This window comes from Hydra vulgaris, chromosome 05, assembly GCF_038396675.1.
Source record: "Hydra vulgaris chromosome 05, alternate assembly HydraT2T_AEP".
Lineage (NCBI taxonomy): Eukaryota > Metazoa > Cnidaria > Hydrozoa > Anthoathecata > Hydridae > Hydra > Hydra vulgaris.
In genome coordinates this window covers 28863180-28883084 of record NC_088924.1, presented here as the reverse complement: position 1 = coordinate 28883084, position 19905 = coordinate 28863180, and the positions used below count along the sequence as shown (strand labels likewise).

At 27.3% G+C, this 19905-nt stretch overlaps 1 protein-coding gene across 6 annotated transcripts; it reads left to right on the top strand.

Annotated features, from left to right (window-relative positions):
• The first annotated feature begins 285 nt into the window (after nucleotides 1-285).
• LOC136071941 (5'-3' DNA helicase ZGRF1-like) lies at nucleotides 286-18998 on the top strand. 6 transcript variants are annotated; one of them, XM_065797823.1, is made up of 12 exons: nucleotides 312-427; nucleotides 7144-7188; nucleotides 10153-10188; nucleotides 14195-14254; nucleotides 14478-14575; nucleotides 14670-14724; nucleotides 14828-14947; nucleotides 15033-15130; nucleotides 15245-16773; nucleotides 17262-17417; nucleotides 17517-17663; nucleotides 17783-18998. In XM_065797823.1, coding segments are annotated over exons 5-12 (3069 nt in total). In that variant the 5' UTR covers nucleotides 312-427; nucleotides 7144-7188; nucleotides 10153-10188; nucleotides 14195-14254; nucleotides 14478-14573; the 3' UTR covers nucleotides 18745-18998. The 6 variants fall into 6 exon arrangements, with proteins under 6 accessions (XP_065653893.1, XP_065653896.1, XP_065653895.1 ...); XM_065797825.1 differs by having other exon boundaries at nucleotides 15020-15130; XM_065797826.1 differs by lacking the exon at nucleotides 14478-14575 and having other exon boundaries at nucleotides 15020-15130.
• The last annotated feature ends 907 nt before the right edge of the window (nucleotides 18999-19905 follow it).

The following is a 19905-nucleotide window of genomic DNA, read 5'->3' as shown; positions in this document are numbered from 1 at the left end:
CACCTTACGATTTCTTACTTACAACTATCATGTTCTAAATTACATCATACGTTTCTCAATTACAACTTTCATCTTTTTAATTACATCTTAAGTTTCTCAATTACAACTTTCATCTTCTCAATTACATTTTGTAAAGGTGTAGCAACCAAATATCCAAACAAAAATATTGTATGACTAAACGTCCTGACCTAAACGTAAAACGTCTAAAAAAGCGTATTAAAACGCACTAAAACGTTTTGTAGACGTCTGTGTCTATTTCGTTTGAGCGCGAAATTTTGAAACAGTAATTTACTTAAATGCAAATTGCTTTTGTTCGTATCTGCATAAACGCGAGGCAGAGCTGTCCTTAAGGATTTTTAAAATGTGGCCGAAGTGCGAACTATTGCACAAAATGGATTGAAAAGATAAAGGAATGCCAAAATATTCCGTATGAAAATTAGTTTCAAATTTTGAATTTCTTTTCTCTTTAAAAATACTTCTATTCGGGTATAATAAGTTATTAATACTTTCTCTTTGTTACTTCTTTATCAACAATGGTAAAAAGTTTTGTTTTTTATTGCGTTTAAAAACAATTGAAACTGTAAAACTAGAGAAAGATTTAAATGTATGAAAATTTTGATCTTGTTAATGTATAATATTTAATAGCTCGTATGAAATATTATACATTGTAATACAATTTATATTATAATATAATTATAAACAAATTGTATACACAGTGTAATATAATTTATATTACACTGTGTATACAATTTGTATAGATTAATAACATTTACTTTAATAATTACAGTAAATATTATGCATTGAGGTTAATGTATAATGTTTTATAGTTTTACATCAAATAAATATGTATTTAAATTTACAACAAAATTATTTTGTATGAACTTAACAATAATGCATTTAAATTGAGTCAAATGCAGTATCTCTGGCTTGTTATCCAGTTTGGAAATGATGAATATTTTATTGGATGCAGTTATAGATCTTATGATTTCACGAATAATACAGTAATTCAAAATGTATTTAAAATTGCAAGAGAATATGCTGATTAAAAAGTTTCAAAGATCTAATTATAGTTAATGATTTGAATTTAACTTGGATAAGTTGGTCGAATTGTTCTATAAACTCAATAAAAGGATCATCAGGCATTGAGCATGTTTTTAATCAAATAATAAATGACAGTTCCCTATATCAGCATGTAAATCTACCAACATTTCAAACAAAAAATGATTCTTATGTAAATATTTTAAATTTAATATTCACTACTCATTCAACAAATATAAATGCCATTAATAGTAAATTTGTTTTATGAAATATATTCAGAGGTCATTTGATATTGTATTTTAATTTTTTTTATTTTAATTTTAACATACATAAATTATTTTTTTATTATAAAAATCAAACAATGAATGTAAATACAAAGGAAAATAATTTTTTATATAGAAAAGCTGATTATAATATCATTTGACATTTCCTTACAAGTGTTGATTGGCTTCAGTGTTTTCATACCAAAAATGTTCAAGAATTGTATGATTAGGTTAAATAATTAATCTGAAGAAACATGTAATTTATATATGCCTATAAACAACTTGTGCGTAAATTCATCATAAAAGAATCTGTGGCTAAACAAAGACTTTATCTCACTCATTAGAGAAAAACAGAATTTAAGAAATTGTTCAAGTAAATGGAAGTTATAAAATCTTTGTAGCCAACATAAACTATTAAAAAATAAAAGTTTCTATTGAGTTTTCTATAGCAAGAGGAAAGTATGATTTAAGGATTGTGGATAAAGCTTTTTATAGATATATGAATTCACAACAATATGTAAAAGGTTCGGCAAAAGCTCTTCAACAACCAAGCAGTAAAACAACTCAAGATCCAGAAGAGGTTGCTGATTTACAAAATATAATTTTTCTAAACATTTTTGTTAAGAAAATAAAAAAAAGTGCACTTCATTTTTCAAAACAATTTATGACAACACAAAAATACACTCCATTTGACATAACAATAGTTTTTCAAGACAATAATCAATCTTTAACTTTTTAGTTGAACTTCTTTCTTGAAAATGTTTTTTTCATATACAACAAATTTAATAGAAACCTTATTATTATTGTATTACAAGAAATGTTGATCAAGTTTCCTGTTGATGCAGTTTACTTGTTTTTGCAAAAGCATTTGATTTGCAAAATCATTTCCACATCAAAGGTTTGTATTTAAACTTAAAGCATATGGTGTAAATGGCTGGCACTTCTATGGTATAACAACAAAGAGTTTTTATTGTTTCAACTTGGGCTAAGGTGTATTATGTTGATGAGGTGACAATACAACTGTATTATGCAAATTATTGTAATGCACTATCCAAAAATGTTGTCGAAACATAGTCATTAAAAATATATAGTTTGTAAGCAAACAATAGTGCTTTGTTTATGTTTTTGTTACAGAAAATACTTGTTCTCATTCTTCCAAAGGTGCACAGTAAATCAAATAAACAAAAACATCTCAAAGCGAAAGTATCAATTTCCTTTTTTCTTGTTACTTTTACATTAGGTTTAAGCAGCTATAATTTATTTTAGTGAATCAAGTACAATTTGTTTTGTTATTATTTGTTCTTGCAAGCTTTGCATTGTTAAAAAAAAAATTTATTCAAAAATATTTGAAACTACATTGTCCCATGTCAATAAGATAGTCTAATATTACTAAAAATGTTCAAAAGTCTATGAAATAAATTTTCTTCTGCCTGAAAATTACTTTAAAATAACTATGAAAGTCAAAGACAAACAAAAAAATACAGATTTTTATATATATATATATATATATATAACTACTAACTGGTTTTCAGAAAGTTTTTCTGTATTTTGTTGACACAAAAAAAAATTAAAATGCAAGATTGGAATTTTTTTATTTTTAACAACCAAACCCTCAGTCAATGTAGCAGCACTTCTTTGCAAGTTAGGCTATAAGATAGTCGATGTAGCAACACTCCCTTGTAGCAGCACTTCCTTGTAGCAGCAGGCTATAAGATAGTCGATGTAACAACACTCCACGCATGATTTACAGTAAAAAAAATAAACCTAACTGCCGACCTAAAAGTATTTAAGGTCGGCAATTTTTTGCCGATGTCTTATAGTAAGACCTTTGTATCAATTTTTTTTTTGTCGATTTGATGCTGACCTCTAAGATTGAGATCGACAAATTATTGCCGACCTCAAGTTTCCTAATTCCGAGGGTTGCATATATATATATACACACACGTATATATACATACAGATATAAATACATCAACCCTTGGAATTAGGAAAAATGAGGTCGGCAATAATTTGCCGACCTCAATCTTTTTGAGGTCGGCAATAATTATTTGATACAAAGGTGTGACCATAAAACGTAGAAAGGAGGTCGGCAATTTTTTGCCGACTTCAAACACTTTCAGGTCGGCAGTTAGGTCAGCATTGCCGAATGCCGACCCTAATTCCGTGGGTTAATACATACATACACACATATATATATATATATATATATATATATATATATATATATATATATATATATATATATATATATATATATATATATTTATTTATTTAATTATGAAAAAAAATACAGAAAACAAACATTAGTTTTTTTATTTTTGATATATACATATATTTATATTTTTTAGGTTTTTGACTCTTTGACACATCTATAGTTATTAGGGAAATATTTATGTGTTTACACAAGAATTTCCTATAAAATATATCAATTAAGTTCTTGATTTTGACTTGACTATTTAGAACAGTAACTAAAACAATAAATTTCCTGGATACAACGTCAAACTGCAAATACCAATGGGTTGGGTGGGGCTTTTTAGATGTGGCAGAGGCAACTCACCTTGGAGAATGAAAACTCTTATATAAATCCCCACTTTATATGATATGGGTATTTTATATGATATGGGTTTGTAAATAAGCAGCAGTAATATGAAAAACTATTTAAGCCATGCAAGTGTGAAATCAAGGGCATTAAATTTCGAAAAAAAATTGTTTATTTATGGATTTTTGGTAAAACAAATTATTAGTAAAATATTGAGACTATTGTAAGTATAAAGTAGCTACAAAAATGTTTAGCAAGATATAAGTTATATCAACTTATAAATACTAATAAATATGTCATTTTCAGAATTTCTTAAACAAAAAAAAACTAACAAAGATTTGAAAAGTCTATCATGATTTTTAAAATACATTTTATTTAAATATTTTCAATTGGCAATACAATGAAAATCTCACTCAAAACATTACCAATCTAAAATGATAATGATATCATAAACAGTAAAGTAATTTCTGAATTTTGAAGCTAGTGAAAAAAAGTTAAAAGATAATATCCATAATAAATAATGTTTAAAAAAATCAAACTTAAATACATTGTACTGTATTTGCTTATACAAAACATAAAAAGTAAAGGTAACTTGGAAAATTTATCATCGTTAATAAAAATTGCTTCTTATTAGTCATGAATAGTAAAATCCAATCATACAAAAAATATTTTCTTTCCCAGAATGTTAAAGAACAATTTTTTTCCACCAAATTTCAAATTTTTGTGTCAAAGAACAAAAAATCAATAAACATAAGTATTAATTTTTAATCTATTGATGCAACTAAATGTATATACAATAAACCATTTAACAGTCATCTGAAAAAAAAGTGAAGATAATTAAATATATATATACATACATACATACATACATACATACATACATACATACATACATACATACATACATACATACATACATATAGTTCTATAAATTGTTGCATTTGAGAGTACAGAAGGTAAAAAATGATTCTTTTAACAACAAATATGTCACTTTTAGTTACTTTTGACTTTCATCCAACATTTCTGTGTTGTCATAAAGTTAAAACCATTAATTTAATTGGAATTTAATCACTTTTTAAAAAAACTGCAAAAACATAAATTTAATTGACAAAACATTCTGAATGTTTTTAAAAACATTCTGAAACAACAAAACATTTTTGAAACATTAAGAAACAACAAAACATTTTAAAAACATTCTGAAACAACAAAAAAACATTATGAATGTTTTTAATAGTATAAACAATGTCTTTATTTTTATTTTTTTTAATAAAATATTTTTATTTTTTTTACTGTAAATCATGCGCAGAGTGTTGCTATATCGACTATCTTGTCTTGCGGAGTGTTGCTACATCTTCTATCTTATAGCCTGCTGCTACAAGGAAGTACTGCTACATCGACTATCTTATAGCCTTACTCGCAAGGGAGTGGAGCTACATCAACTATTTTATAGCCTGACCCGGAATGAAGTGCTGCTACATCCACTGTGGGTTTGGTTGGGGCAGGCAGTCTATCAAGTAATAAAAAAAAAAATTCTAGTCTTGCAATTTTTTTTTGTGTCAACAAAATGCGGAAAAACTTTCTGACAACCAGTTAGGAGTTATACATATATTATATATATCTATATACATATCTATATACATATATATATATATATATATATATATATATATATATATATATATATATATATATATATATATATATATATATATATATATATATATATAGTATTAGTTTATGCTGTTACTGGCATTGCTATAGTGTGCTTTAAAACCACAGTGAGTGTGGTTTTAAAGCACACTATGACAGCTGAGTCTTGTGATGGTCGAACTCCCATCAATCAAGTCTCGCTTTAAATGAATTTACTGAATTAGCTTTAACAACATTCTCTGGCAGTGCATTCCAATAATTTGCAGCTCGATTTAGTAAAATATTTTCTACTAAATATGTACAGAAAATTCTTTAGAATACTTTAGGTTATGGCCGCAAGTGCAATTAAATTTGAAGGACTTATTTTCTTTAAATTCAACTTTATTGCAACCTTTGAAAATTTTATACATTTGAATTACGTCACCATGTTGTCTTCTTTTAACTAATGAGGGCATTCTAAGACAAGCTAGTTAATTTCATAGCACAATTTATTGGTTGAAGGTATTAATTTAGTTGCATGACACTATATTTCTAAAATGGCAATATCTTGTTTTTGATAAGGAGCCCATACTGGTATAGCAAACTCTTGAAGTGGTTGAACAAAATAAAGATATAGAGATTTTAGCAGTTCTGCATCAAATTGAACAAAAGATTTCTTTATTATGCCCAACATGTGGTTTGCTTTGCTTGCACTCAATAAGGCTTGATTTTTCCACTTCAAGTTATCTGAAAAATCACTTCTAGGTCCCTTTCTAAATCTGATATGTTGAGTTTACAACCATTTATGTAAATTGGGTATCTCTTATTTTTATAGCCATAGTGCATAACTAAACATTGGTCAGTAATAAAGCTAAACAACCAATCTTGTGTCCAAGCATACGCAGAATTCAAATGGTATTGTAGTTTATTATGTATACTCATACATAACTCATCATATGTAACTCATCAGAAGAACTGATCGACATGATTTTTGTGTCATCAGCTATAATATTTCCATGTAGATATTTTTCAAAATTAATTTAATTTAACTTATTTAACTTAATTATTAAAGCACCTGATTTCTTAAAAATCTTAGCACATAATTTCTTAAAAATCATTAATTTTGTACACTTGCTTAATAACTATAATCAACTATAACAACAATTTGAGGTAATTTTATACAAATTAATCCAGTATAATACATTTGTTTTCTAACTATAATAATAAACTGCACAAATTTGAAGTTAATGTTACCCTGTTATTTAATACTATAATAATTTTCATAGTGGAGGTATTTTAAGAATATTCTCAGGAAGTGTATCCATTGTTAAAAATGCTTTAATTTTTCTATAGTAATATAATATTGAAAAGTGTCATTATTGGAAATTTGTTCAAACCAATGGTGTTAACTTAAAAAAAAAATTAATTTTAGAATTTTATTCTTTTAAAATCACCATAGGCACTGATATGATTTTAGGTTAGGCCAAGTGGTCAATAAGTTAAATTTATAGTTTTTCTGCAACAAAACTATAAGTAGTAAAAATTATAAATGACCAAAACTATGTACCCTATTCCCCCATATGTATAAATTTTGTTTATTTTAACTATCCAATTTGACTAATGCTATTTTATTTTAATAATTTTTAAAAATTCTAGATTAAAGCTATTTTATAGGTGTTGTATACTCATCAAAAGCAGAAGAAACAAAAAACATGGCAGGTACTAAGTTTTTTTGGGTTTAACAACTAAAATAAAAAACGTGCATTATGTCAAGCATTTTTTTAATGTTTATGGCAAGATTTTTTAACTTTTTTTTTTTTAATATGATTTTTTTATGTTCAAAAATATATGCATGGTATGGTACTGATGATTTGTTGATTTAAATAACTTCAAATCACACTGACTTAAATCAATGTTTCTAATCAAATGATTTATTAAGCAGATACATTTGTTACTATATTACCAAGCTATGTGTTGGTAAAGCAAATAACTTGAACTACCTAAGTATTGAAATATTATACATACATTTGAATTTTTGTGTGTAATAATATTAATGTAAAAAAAAAAAACTAGTCATTTATGATTAATTTTATGAAAATATCTTTTTTTTATGGTTTATTCTAAAATAATAAAATAATACTATTAGGCATAATAAAATATGTCCATTTATTTAACCATAAAATATGAAAAATTTGCAATAGTATATTATAAACTCACATAAATAAGGTTAGGTGTCACTCATATAGTTAAAAACTAGTCAATAGAGTGACACCAAAAAAACAAAAAATACTAAAAAGAAAACAAAGAATTTAAAATAAAATAAAGAAAAGAAAAAAAAAGAAAAAGAAAACAGTAAAAAAACTAACATAAAGTCAAAAGAGAAAGGAAAAAAAAAAAGGAAAGAAAAGACAGTAAAGCACTATTAAATAAAGATAATACAATACACACCAAACAAATAGATGCCCTTAGTTTAACTAAAAAAGTTAGCATCAGATTAGCATCAGGGTTTTTTTTTTAAACATTAAAATATCTAAAAATAATCATAATCAGAGAAGTAATGAGAAACATATTGTTTTTGGCGCCAAATGTTTTCCCGTGTCAAAATATGGTAGACCATATGATATTTTTTGGTGACAAATGGATAACACATGTCAGTCATTTAACATCTAGCTGCAACAAATGAATTGTTAATGCTAGGTAAGTGATGCATATATTAATGTAGACCAAAGGGCCATCATATGTAAACTAATCATATGTGTTACAGAGGACTACTATGGGCCCTGTAATTAAGTTAAATGCTGAAGAAGTCACTTTGATTTAAGGCAATCAAGGCTGTCAATGTATCAACGTCTGAGATATCAAAACATATACAGCGAAGTCGGAAGATGATTGAGAAGATTTTGAAGAATCTTGATACATATTTGAAAACAAAATCCAAATGCTTTGAAATTAACCAAGCGTGATTACAGCTAGTGTTTGAAGCCACTACAAGTGGCTTCAAACACCAGCTGTAGTGCTGGATTGATATATGCCCCAGCTGGATATTGACATGTAATTGTGTACGGTACAAACAACATTACATGAAGCCAAACATCTGAGGTATGCTAAGGGTATGTCAACGTTGGCAATGCAGAAATATCACATGGAGAAATGTACGGTGTATGCGAACAAACATTTGTCTTGTCCACCTGATTGAGGCTCAATTATTTGGTCCGATGAGAAGAAATTTAATCTCGATGGTCCAGGCGGATATTAATATTATTGGCAAGACTTGCGAAAAGAGCCAGAGTCTTTCTTGTCCAGACAAAATGGTGGTGTTATGATTTGGGGTGCATTTTCCAAGGCTGGATTATCTAAATTAAAGTTCTTAGAATGGAAACAAACAGCTGAAGACTATATTATTAGACTCTGATTACACTGATAAACAAATAAAATTTTATTGTGCAAATCTTGTTAACTAGGTGGTTTTTTAAAACAAATTAAATATGCTGACTTCAAATATGCAAACCATTTTTCACCATCACGTCAAGTTGTAAAGATATTTGGGTTCAAATCTTTAGTATTTAAGGTAAAGTCCCTAATATTGTCGAAAAAAAAGTTATTCAAGAGTATGTCAACCTGGGTCTCAAAAGAAGCGTATTTTCATAGAGATTTTAAAAATGGTATTTGTTTGTAATAAAAATAAGTACTTTTTGTATTATTGCTGAGAAACATTTTGTTAAAATTTTTTTTAAAGTCTTTTGCATTTTTTCACATAATTTTTTTTGTCAATAAATTTTAAGTTAAAATATTTACTTAAATATTAAAGATTTGAACCCAAATATCTTTACAACTTGACGTGATGGTGAAAAATGGTTTGCTTATTTGAAATCAGCATATTTAATTTGTTTTAAAAAACCACCTAGTTAACAAGATTTGCACAATAAAATTTTATTTGTTTATCAGTGTTATTTAATGCCATATGGGCATGCCAACTATGGACATACATTTGTTTTTATGCAAGATAACGCATTGATACATACGACAAAGACCGTGATGGAATTTGTAATGGAATATGACATCCAGTTGTTTGATCATTCAGCGCTGTCCAATTGAAAACATTTGGGGTTACTTGAATAGTCACGTGTATGCAAATGGAAAACAGTACAGTAATGTCACCGAACTGAAAATGGCCATCCGATGGAATGGAACAAAATCCCCCAATCTTTGCTTGAAATGCTCATTTCCTCCATGCCTAAGCGTTGCATCCAGGTTATTATGAAGAAAGGTAAGAAGGTTGACTATTAGGTACATTTCTATGTCTTAGTAATCTCTAAAACCTGCAGAAATGGTGTGTGGCACATAATGTATTTTTCATTTTATTCATTTTTTGTTTTTTACATATTTTAAACAAAAACAAAGACAATATTGTCTATTTTATTGTATTTTATTTCTTGTATTAATTTAAAATGTTTTAAATTATTGTGTTAAATTTAAGAGTTTTATACACCTATTTTTATTACTAAATTATTGCATGTGCTATTCGTTTGGTGTGGACTATATAAATAATTGCAATAATAATAACATAATAATATGAATAAATAGTAATAATAACAATAATAATAATAATAATAATACTGTTATTAATATTAATCAAATCATATAATCTTATTTGATATTGTTTTTAAAGTTTATTTGTTTTAGGATGGTTTTTTAAAAGTTATTGTGGAAAACAAGAAGGTACATTTTAAAAGAAATTTTTTTGCAGTTAATTTTACAATACAACATAAGGCTTTTACTTAAGTTGCCTTTATCATTTTTTTATACTTCAATAATGAAATAAAATAAATGACACTTTTTTATGATTACTATGTTTTTTATAAATAGATATATAAATTATATATAAATAATTTCTATATAATCTATAAAATACAGTTTCTATAGATGCAAATAATGTTGTATACAATTAAAAGTTTCAAAACATTCTAGAATTCACATCAAAGTTTTGTAGTCAAACAACATTTTGCATGTTTGAGAATTTAATTAGAAAATTGAAAATTTAAATTGCTATTTTTCTGGTTATGTTTTCAATGAAAAAAAATTTATTTTTAAAAAATAATGGTAAGAAAATAAACTTTTATGTGCCTTGTGTCACAAACAGAACACATAACCGTATACCAATAACCAAGATTGTAATTTTTCTTATTTTGAAATTATAGAATGACTTTAAGATATATTTTAGTCTAGAATTTTAAATAATTTTAAAAAAGCTGAAAAAATTTAGTGTTAAACATTTTGCTAACTTCTCAACTCAAGATTATATGGAAGCCCAGTGAATTTAATATCCTGAAAAACACCACAGGTATTCATAATTATTTTTTAATTAGATATGTGAAAACTAATATCTAGTTTGATTTCATGAACAATGTATCATAATGGTAATGATTATGATTTCCTATGTAGTTCTTGATTTATGTATCATTAAATATAATTCAGGACTCCAGGAGCACAAATTTGTTAAAATGTTTTAATTATTACTAATTAAATAATAATAATAATAATAATAATAACAAGCCAGAGTTGTAACAACTGAGAACAGATGTTGAGTACAATAACATAAGATGCTGAGTACAATAACATAAGATGTTGAGTACAATAACATAAGATGTTGAGTACAATAACATAATTGTATTGTATTGTAACAGCTGTTATTAGTTTTTGAAAAATTATAGTTTATTATCTCTACACAATTTGTCTATGTAGTTCTTGAATTTTTCAACCGCATCAGCTTCAATGATCTCAACTGTCAAGTTATTCCATGGATTAATTACTCTGTTGAAAAAGAAATACAATCTATACTTGCTTTAACAAAAATATTTACTCAAAACATGGGCACTGGCTTTTTTTTAAATATTTCAGATAAGACACTTTCACACATTGTACAAAGTCCAAACTTAAGTATGATCATACCTATGCCAAATAAGAAGGCCTTGCAAAAATTTGGAATGGTGGAGGCCTGGGAACAAAAAAGCTCTAAAATACTTACCCCCTGCCTAAAAATGAGGGCACTGATGTAGTAAAGTTTTTAACTATACTATTTAAAACTAAATTTAAATTTATTCACAGATTTTAAATTTTGTAAAAAAATATCGAAAATTACAAAAGTTATTACCATGCAAATTTTCTGATGCATGACCTATGAAAGCTCGACAAAATAAACCTAGGATTGAATTAGCTTTACAAATTGTGCATTAATTTGCAACTCCCATTTTAGATTAAGATTTCGATTTGTATCTGAATCAGTGGTTTGAGGATTATTTTTGCCAATATGCATGACCTTACATTTATTATAATTGAGTTTTGTTAACCAGATTGATGACCAGTTTTGGATATTATCAGGTAAGTCATTGATAAAGATTAAGAACAAAAGTGGCCCTTAAACTGAACCCTTAGGCACACCACTGATAACTGGTAACCAAGAAACTGGTAATGGAATTACATTTTTTAGCCCTATGAATAACCATGTCATATAAAAGGATAAAGCTACAATTGTTTCTCCTCTCCTTCAGCTAAAGACAAGTCTACTATTCATCTCCTGCAGTATTGTTAAAGACAAGTCTACTTCATCTCCTGCAGTATTGTTAAAGACAAGTCTACTATTCATCTCCTGCAGTATTGCTAAAGACAAGTCTACTATTCATCTCCTGCAGTATTGCAAAAGACAACTCTACTATTCATTAATTATTAAATGCTCACAATCTTTTATTCTGACAAGTTTTTGATAAATTTTGAGTAATTGAATAAAGCTTATGGCTAAGGATTAGTCTTTAAAAAAAACCAAAATCTGGGCCAAACATTCTAAATTTCTAGATTTTATATCAATCGTATTTTTACCTTCATCAAGACACTGCTTTTACAATAGTAGGATTTCATCATAGCTTGATAATATTTTACTATAGCATGTTGCTTGTACAGTCTATCATATTGGGTATAATTTAAAAAGTTTACTGTAATCATTAAAATCACTTTCAACATCATATTTCAATACCACCAGGAAGTTGTTCGCATTAAGTATATTTTATCAGCATACATATTTCAATTAGAGGGCATCCATAAACTAACTAGGCAGTAAAACCACTGAAATTCAATGTCTTTGTTTGGAAAGAAAGAAATCAAGTTTTAGGAAAGATAAAATGAATGAGGGGTAGTCAAACCGTGTATGTACTCGCTATCTTTAACACCTTTCCTCCCTTTTACACATTTGAACGTTTTTGTGTAACCCTCTCCCATCCCTTTATACATACATTATTGTAGACCCGTTACTACATTTATTGTTTATCTCAAGATTTGGCTACTTCTAGTTGTGATGTTGATACTGAGACTATGACAGCTATGACAATAAATTTCAATTGCTTTTGGTTGTTTTTTTGTTTTTTTTTCCAGTAACTCATGACTTTTTTCTAAGCATATTGCTACCTCCATCATATATTTATGCAGGGATTATCTTTTTCGGAATTTTGGATATTTCTTTAAAATTTTAGATTCTTTAAATTCTATCACATTTTTCGAATATCCAAATAGGTTCAAATGCAAGTTAAAATTTGTTTTCGTAGTTTTTTCATCCAATAATTAAAACAGTAAAATTTTACTTCACCAAATACTTTTCGCTATATTTAGTTAGGTCAGGCATTATTTGTATGCGTGTGCAACTAATTTTTCTTATTTTTACGTGTATATTAATTATTATTTATTTTGACTATTTCACCTAAAAGTATAGTGTAATTTAATTTAACTTTTATATATAAATTAATTTATAAAAATAAAGTATAATAAGTATTGAAATACTTTTCTTTTATATAAAAGAATACCTGGCAAAACCTAAACTCTTGTACAATGCATGTACACTCCACTGCGCCTATCCCTATTTTAGTCAGTCAATGAATGTACACTCCACTGTGACTTTGGCTATAACAGTCCATTTATGCATGCATGGATGCATTTATTCTATGAAATTTTGAAGAAAAAAGAAGATAAACAATAATAGTTAAAAAACATAAAAATAAATCTTTTTTAAAAAAAATTAAAGTATTTAAATATTTTTTGCGTGCACATAATGTTTATATTATGTGCACATTATTTGCACGCACATACATATAATGAATTTCTTTTTAAAAACATGAGATATTCTTAGTTACACAAAATGCATTAATATTTTTGGATTTTTCCAGATATTTCTTAAAAATATTTTTTGGATATTTTAAGGAAAAAATTTTCTGGTTTTTTGAAATAGGACCTAGATAATCCTTGATTTATATTATGACCAAGCTAAAACATCTTCAATAGAAGCATAAGTTGTGTCACTTTTAAGGTCTTTTAGCAAATAGAATCATATGATTTGACATAATGTCAAATCATATTTGTTTTTTATAGATGCTATTTGATTTTCAAAATAATAAAATAACAAAAAATCAATTTTTGTTATTTTATTATTTTGAAAATCAAATAGCATCTATAAAAATTTAAACAAAAAACTGGATTTGTATGTAAACAATTAAATTGGAGCATCAATAACTATATATATATATAAAAAAAAGAAAATCAAATATGTAATCATAATAAACATGGTGGATTAAAAATTTATTTTTATACTTATATAAATTGAACAAAGTTTTATATAAAAATAAGTATGAATTTGTTTTAAAAGTGCTTAATAATTATTACATTAGTTGTTTTATTATATTGTCAGGCTGTTCTTCTTGATAGCTCTGGATTGTGTATTGATTCAGCTTTTTTGAATGCAGATCAGGTGATTTGATATGATTTTAAATTTCAAATAAAATCTAAAATTTAATAAATCCTTTGTGCATTTATATGTGGTTTAGGAGAATTAGGTTTTTAAAAAAATATATGAAAATAAACTTTGTATAAAGAAATTAGGGATATATGAAATAAAGCTAAACAAATGTTTATTTTGTTTTTGACATTAACTCTTTTTATAATAATCTTTAACTGATTGTTACTAATTCTAGTTATGTTAGATATATGAGGAATTAAGGTGACTAGCTGATTAAAATATGGTGGCTAACTTATTCAAATACAGTGGCTAACTGATTAAACTTACAATTATGTTAGTAAAATTAAAAATTAAATTTTTTTTTTATCAGAAATATAAATAAATCTTGTTTCTCAACGTTTTATTAATATTAGTCAAAATTATACAGGTTTATCAAGATTACACTGGCTTATGAAAGTTTGTTTCAAACTTTTTGCATTACAGTTAGTTTTTTTTTTTAAAAAAAAAAAAAGTTCCATAACTTGTAACATAATTAATTTTTGTTTTGTTTGTATAATAAAGTGTAATTTTTGATTGATATTTTAGTTGTGCAAAGGTAAAGAACTTGAAACTGAAAAGTTTTTGATTACAATTGAATCAATTGATGAAGAATTAGAGTTAAAGCCTACTTATCAAGAATTGTCAAGAAAAACAACAAATAATAATGTAAGATTTTAATCTGTATACTAGAGTTTTACTCTGCAATTTTTTTTTATATTTTTTATTATGATATATTAGAAACTTCCCATAGATGTTGCAAAAAAATTTGTGTGTGTCCAAAAAAGTATTGGAAAAAAAAAACCAAAGTTGTCCTTTACAAAAATTTAAAATTTTGCCAGAAAGTAAAAGGTAGAATTTCATTTGCTAAATATATAAATTGTCTTATTTTTATGCTTATATGTAAGACTGATAAAAATCTAATTTATAACTTTATGAGGGTAATTTGCTTGTAAAACAATTTAGTAATGAAGTTAAAGAAAAAACAACTCTGACCGAAAGAAAAAGGAGTGTGTGTGACATAATTGCATTATTTAATAATGACAATAAAACTATATCTTCAGTTACATCTTGTGAAAATAAAAGTTTGCAGCAATTCAAAGCTGTAAGTTTTTATGAAAATATACAAGAATCGTTCAATGCAAATAAAAAAACTAGAATTGAAACCTGTAATGGCAATATCAATGATGTACTTATAAAGGATAGTTTTTTTTGTAACAAATCAATAGTGTCTGAACATACTACAGATGATCTTTCTTCAATATTTGTTCATGATGTTGCAAAAGTTGATGGTTTAACTTCAACAAGTGAATCTTTAAATAATCAAGTATCACTTTGTAATGAATCAGAAAATAACCATAAACCTCAAGTTCTTGGTTTGTCAAATAGTGTGAATAGAAGAACTAAAGATTTAAGACGTGTGAATCAAGTAATTTCATTTTCGGTTCCCTTCTCTACTTTAAATTCGACCCTTTTCTTTCCTTCAATGGATGACATAAAAAATAAAATAGTAACAAAACGGCAAATTATTATTCCAACATGTTTTAACTCAGTTACAAATTACAAGCAGACATTTAAGGCTGCACTTATGGAGCATTTAAATATTGTGTTATTCAACGTTGCTAAAAAATATTTTGAAGTCTTAGTCTGTGTAGATGTTTCTGCCATTACTAAAGAATTTTGTTTAAAAAAGTTTGATACCAAAGCCCCTAGTTGTAAACATGGACCAGCTGTTATGCGAACAGTAAAAAAAGATGGAAAAAATAATGGCAGAGTGTTTTTTTCATGTTCATTACCATCTAATTTAAAATGTAATTTTTTTGTTTGGATGGAACAAGTTAGCAATTGTAAACAGTTATCTGTTGAAACCAAAACACCTATAAATGATTACATGAGTGCAGTTGCATACTTTAGTTCAAGAGGAGTTGAGGTGTATTTTGGAGTAAAATTTTTGCGAAAAATCCAGTTTCATTCATCCAAAGTATCATTATATCTTCTTTTACCGATAAAGAAAGCAGCTTCACGATATAACATGGGAGATTTATGGATTATTTCTAAAACATTAGATTTTAAGCGTGATGGAACTTTTATTGCAAAGAGTGTATTTTACGGCCCAAATTCTGCAGGTGAATTGGAAATTTGTCCAATGTCAGGATATTCACGTGGTAGTTGGTCTAATGAAGAAATCTGTTATGCTATACAAGCCTACAATGCATCTAGCGAGCTTGCTTGCTGCTCAAACATTGATGATTTTTTGAATAGCATTGATGTACCTGTTCTAAAATATTTATTAGAGAGTCCATTTTTGTCAAAAAAGTGTACTGTATATAATTTATATAAGCTTGATCTTCCGACATTAGAAGTTCGCGAATTATTGAATAAAACTGTTTGCAATTACAAATTAAATCAAGATCAAGCTAATGCTTTAGAAGGAATAGCAGATATGTTTTTAAAAGATGATCGTGTGACACTTATTCATGGAGTTTTTGGATCAGGTAAAAAAGTGTTTCATAATTTTTTTATCTATATAGTTTATTTACCAAAATCTTATTCTGTCGAATGAGATTCAGAAGAATCTTTTTTCCATTTTTATATTCCTTTTTTTTTTAAATCCATTTAAACAATGTTTTTTTATTAAATTTTCCTGTCCACTGCTTCAGAAGGGCCACTATTTTTTTATTTATTTTTTTGCTTTTTTTTGCTTTTTTTTTTTATTTTAAACTCTCTAAAAAAACACAAACCAAACAAAGCCACTACTCAGAGAAACAGGTTGAGTGCGACCACTGCTCAGAGAGTTGAGCTCGGCGCTTCCAGAGCGTAGATTGGGTTTGAATCTTGAACCTTTTCATTGTGTTTTTTATTTCTAGTCTATTACTGCTTTAATTTTTCACTCTTACTTCTCTACTTATCGGTATTTTATTTATTTATTTATTTTTGTTAATGTTTTTTTTTGAATGATTATTATAAAATTTCATTTGTCTAGGTAAAAGTTATTTGTTGTCGACAGTTGTTGTGTTTCTTGTTCACTTGTTTGCAATGATTGAATCACTTACTAATGGGAAACTGAAAATGAAGTTATTAGTATCATCAGCAACCAATGTAGCTGTTGACAGAGTGCTTCAAGGATTATTAGATTTAGGTTTTCTTTTTATAACATTTTTATAATTTTATTTCAGTAACTTATAAACAAAACAATAAATAAACTTTCAGGTGTTTATCTTGCTGCTTTTTTATCTAGGTTTTGAGAGTTTTATTCGTGTTGGAAGCGTAAAAAAAATTGCTAAAAGTATACTTCCTTACACTGTACACGCAAGTGAAGAAGAAGATCACGAACTTCGTGAGTTAAACGATCTTCTAAAAACCGAGCTTAGCGATAAGGACAAAGGTGAGATTAAATAGAATAAAAAAAGTATTTATTTTTTAATTATATTTTGTTATCAAAAAGTTTAGATAACAAAATATATTTAAAAATATATATATTTAATAAAAACTTTATTATTTAAGGATATGTTCGCAAAGCCATAGAAAAGCACAAACTTGGAGTTAATAGAAGAAAGCTAACCGAGGTTAATGTAGTTGGTGTCACATGTGCTGCATGTGTCTTTCCATATTTGCAGAAACTTGAATTTAAAGTTCAACTTTTAGATGAATGTACTCAAATGACGGAGCCCGTTTGCATGCTTCCTATTGCGCGTTTTCATTGTGAAAGGTTAATACTAGTTGGGGATCCTAAACAGTTAAGTCCGACAATTCAAGGGTCTGAATCAGACCACGATATGGGTCTTGAGTTGACTTTGTTTGAGCGTATGCAGAGACTTTTTTTAAAACCTTTTGTTTTGCGGACACAGTACCGATGTCATCCATCGATAAGCTCAATATGCAACAAAATGTTTTATGATAATATGTTATTAGATGGTGTAACAGCTAACGATCGCCTAAAACTTGTTAATTGGCTTCCAACTTTATCTTTTATTGATGTGAATGGGCAGGAACAGTGCGATTTTGAGAACAGCTACTCTAACGTTTGCGAAGCACAGTTTGTTGTTAATTTGCTTGAATTGATTTTTAAAACTGGTATAGAACCAAATCAAGTTGGTGTAATTACACAATATAAATCCCAAGTAGCGAAAATAGCTTGTTTTTTACGGGAGAGTAAATCGTGTATTACTTCCAGCAATTTAAAAGCTATTCAAATGTCTACTGTTGACGCTTTCCAAGGAGCTGAGAAAGAAATTATTATTTTATCGTGCGTCCGTAGTCGACACATTGGGTTTATAGATTGTCCTTTTCGTACAAATGTTGCTCTTTCTCGTGCTAAACGTCATTTAGTTATTGCTGGCAATAAAAAATTATTAACTAGTAATGCATGCTGGAATGGTGTCTTAAATATATGTAATCTAGAAAAAGCTGTCATGATGTCTTCAAATGATTTTTTAAAAAACATCGATATAAGAATCTCTGAATAATTATTTCATCGACGTTTTATCCAATTTACTCAAAAAAAGGGATTCTGTTTTTTAAATTTTTCCACCCCCGTCCCTTTTTTGTACCTAAAATTGGATAAAATTCGACTCTTGTAATTTTCAATTACAATTACATTGCTGTTATGCAATTAAATTTATAATATAAACTCATTAGTAAAGATTGCTGTATAGTTGGTAAATAAAGTTGTAAATTTGCTCGTACAATACAATGAACACTTGATATATTTGTTTAAAAAGTTTTTTTTGTTATAACTGTTTCAATTTTATTTATAATTTAATTTTGTCGTCTGTTTCAATTTCAGTATATAAATTTTCAGTTTTTACATTTTAGTTAAAATCTTTTTTAAATTGTGTTAAATAGTCAGCAATTTAGTTTTAAAAGGTTTTGAACTACAGGGTTTATAATTAATTTCTCACCCCCGCCCCCCTCCTTCATATTTTTAAACATTTTAATCGTTTGTTGTTATTATCTGGAGGAAGGTTCTTTTAAGAACCTGAAACTAAATTTCGACTTAGTATGCTGTTTTAATGCAAGATAGAGCAAAGTACCATACTGCAAAAGCAACAGTGGGTGTCTTTAATAGAAAGTAAAATAATGTCTGGACCAGGGAATTTACCAGGCCTTAATTGCATTGAGCGTGAATGGGCAAGGCTTGAGTATAGTGTTTTTAAAAATCCAAGACCTCAAAACCGCCAACAACTCATCACGAGTTCAAAAGAATAGATTTCCATCACCCAGGAAGAATGCTATTCACTTATTGAAAGTTTCCGCGCCAGAATTTCGGAATGTTCTGGTAAAAATGGTGGAATAACACCCTACTGATCAGTAACATTTCTAAACATTTTGTGAAAAAATGATTTAAAAATATTAACTAACAAATGAGTTACAGCAGTGTTTCCGAACCTTTTTAGTGCCATGCCCCACCAATGCTCATAAAAACTTAAAATGTCCCACCATGTTACATATGAATAATTTTTAATATTATAAATTTTTCATAAGTAGCATAAATGATATACTGCAAGTAAACAATATATAAATAAATAAAATACATCAGGTATTCAAGTCTAAAATTAACGAAATTTAGTGAGATCCTTGTGCGTAATGTTGGTTACAAAGAGATTTTATATTGGGTTCCAATTTTG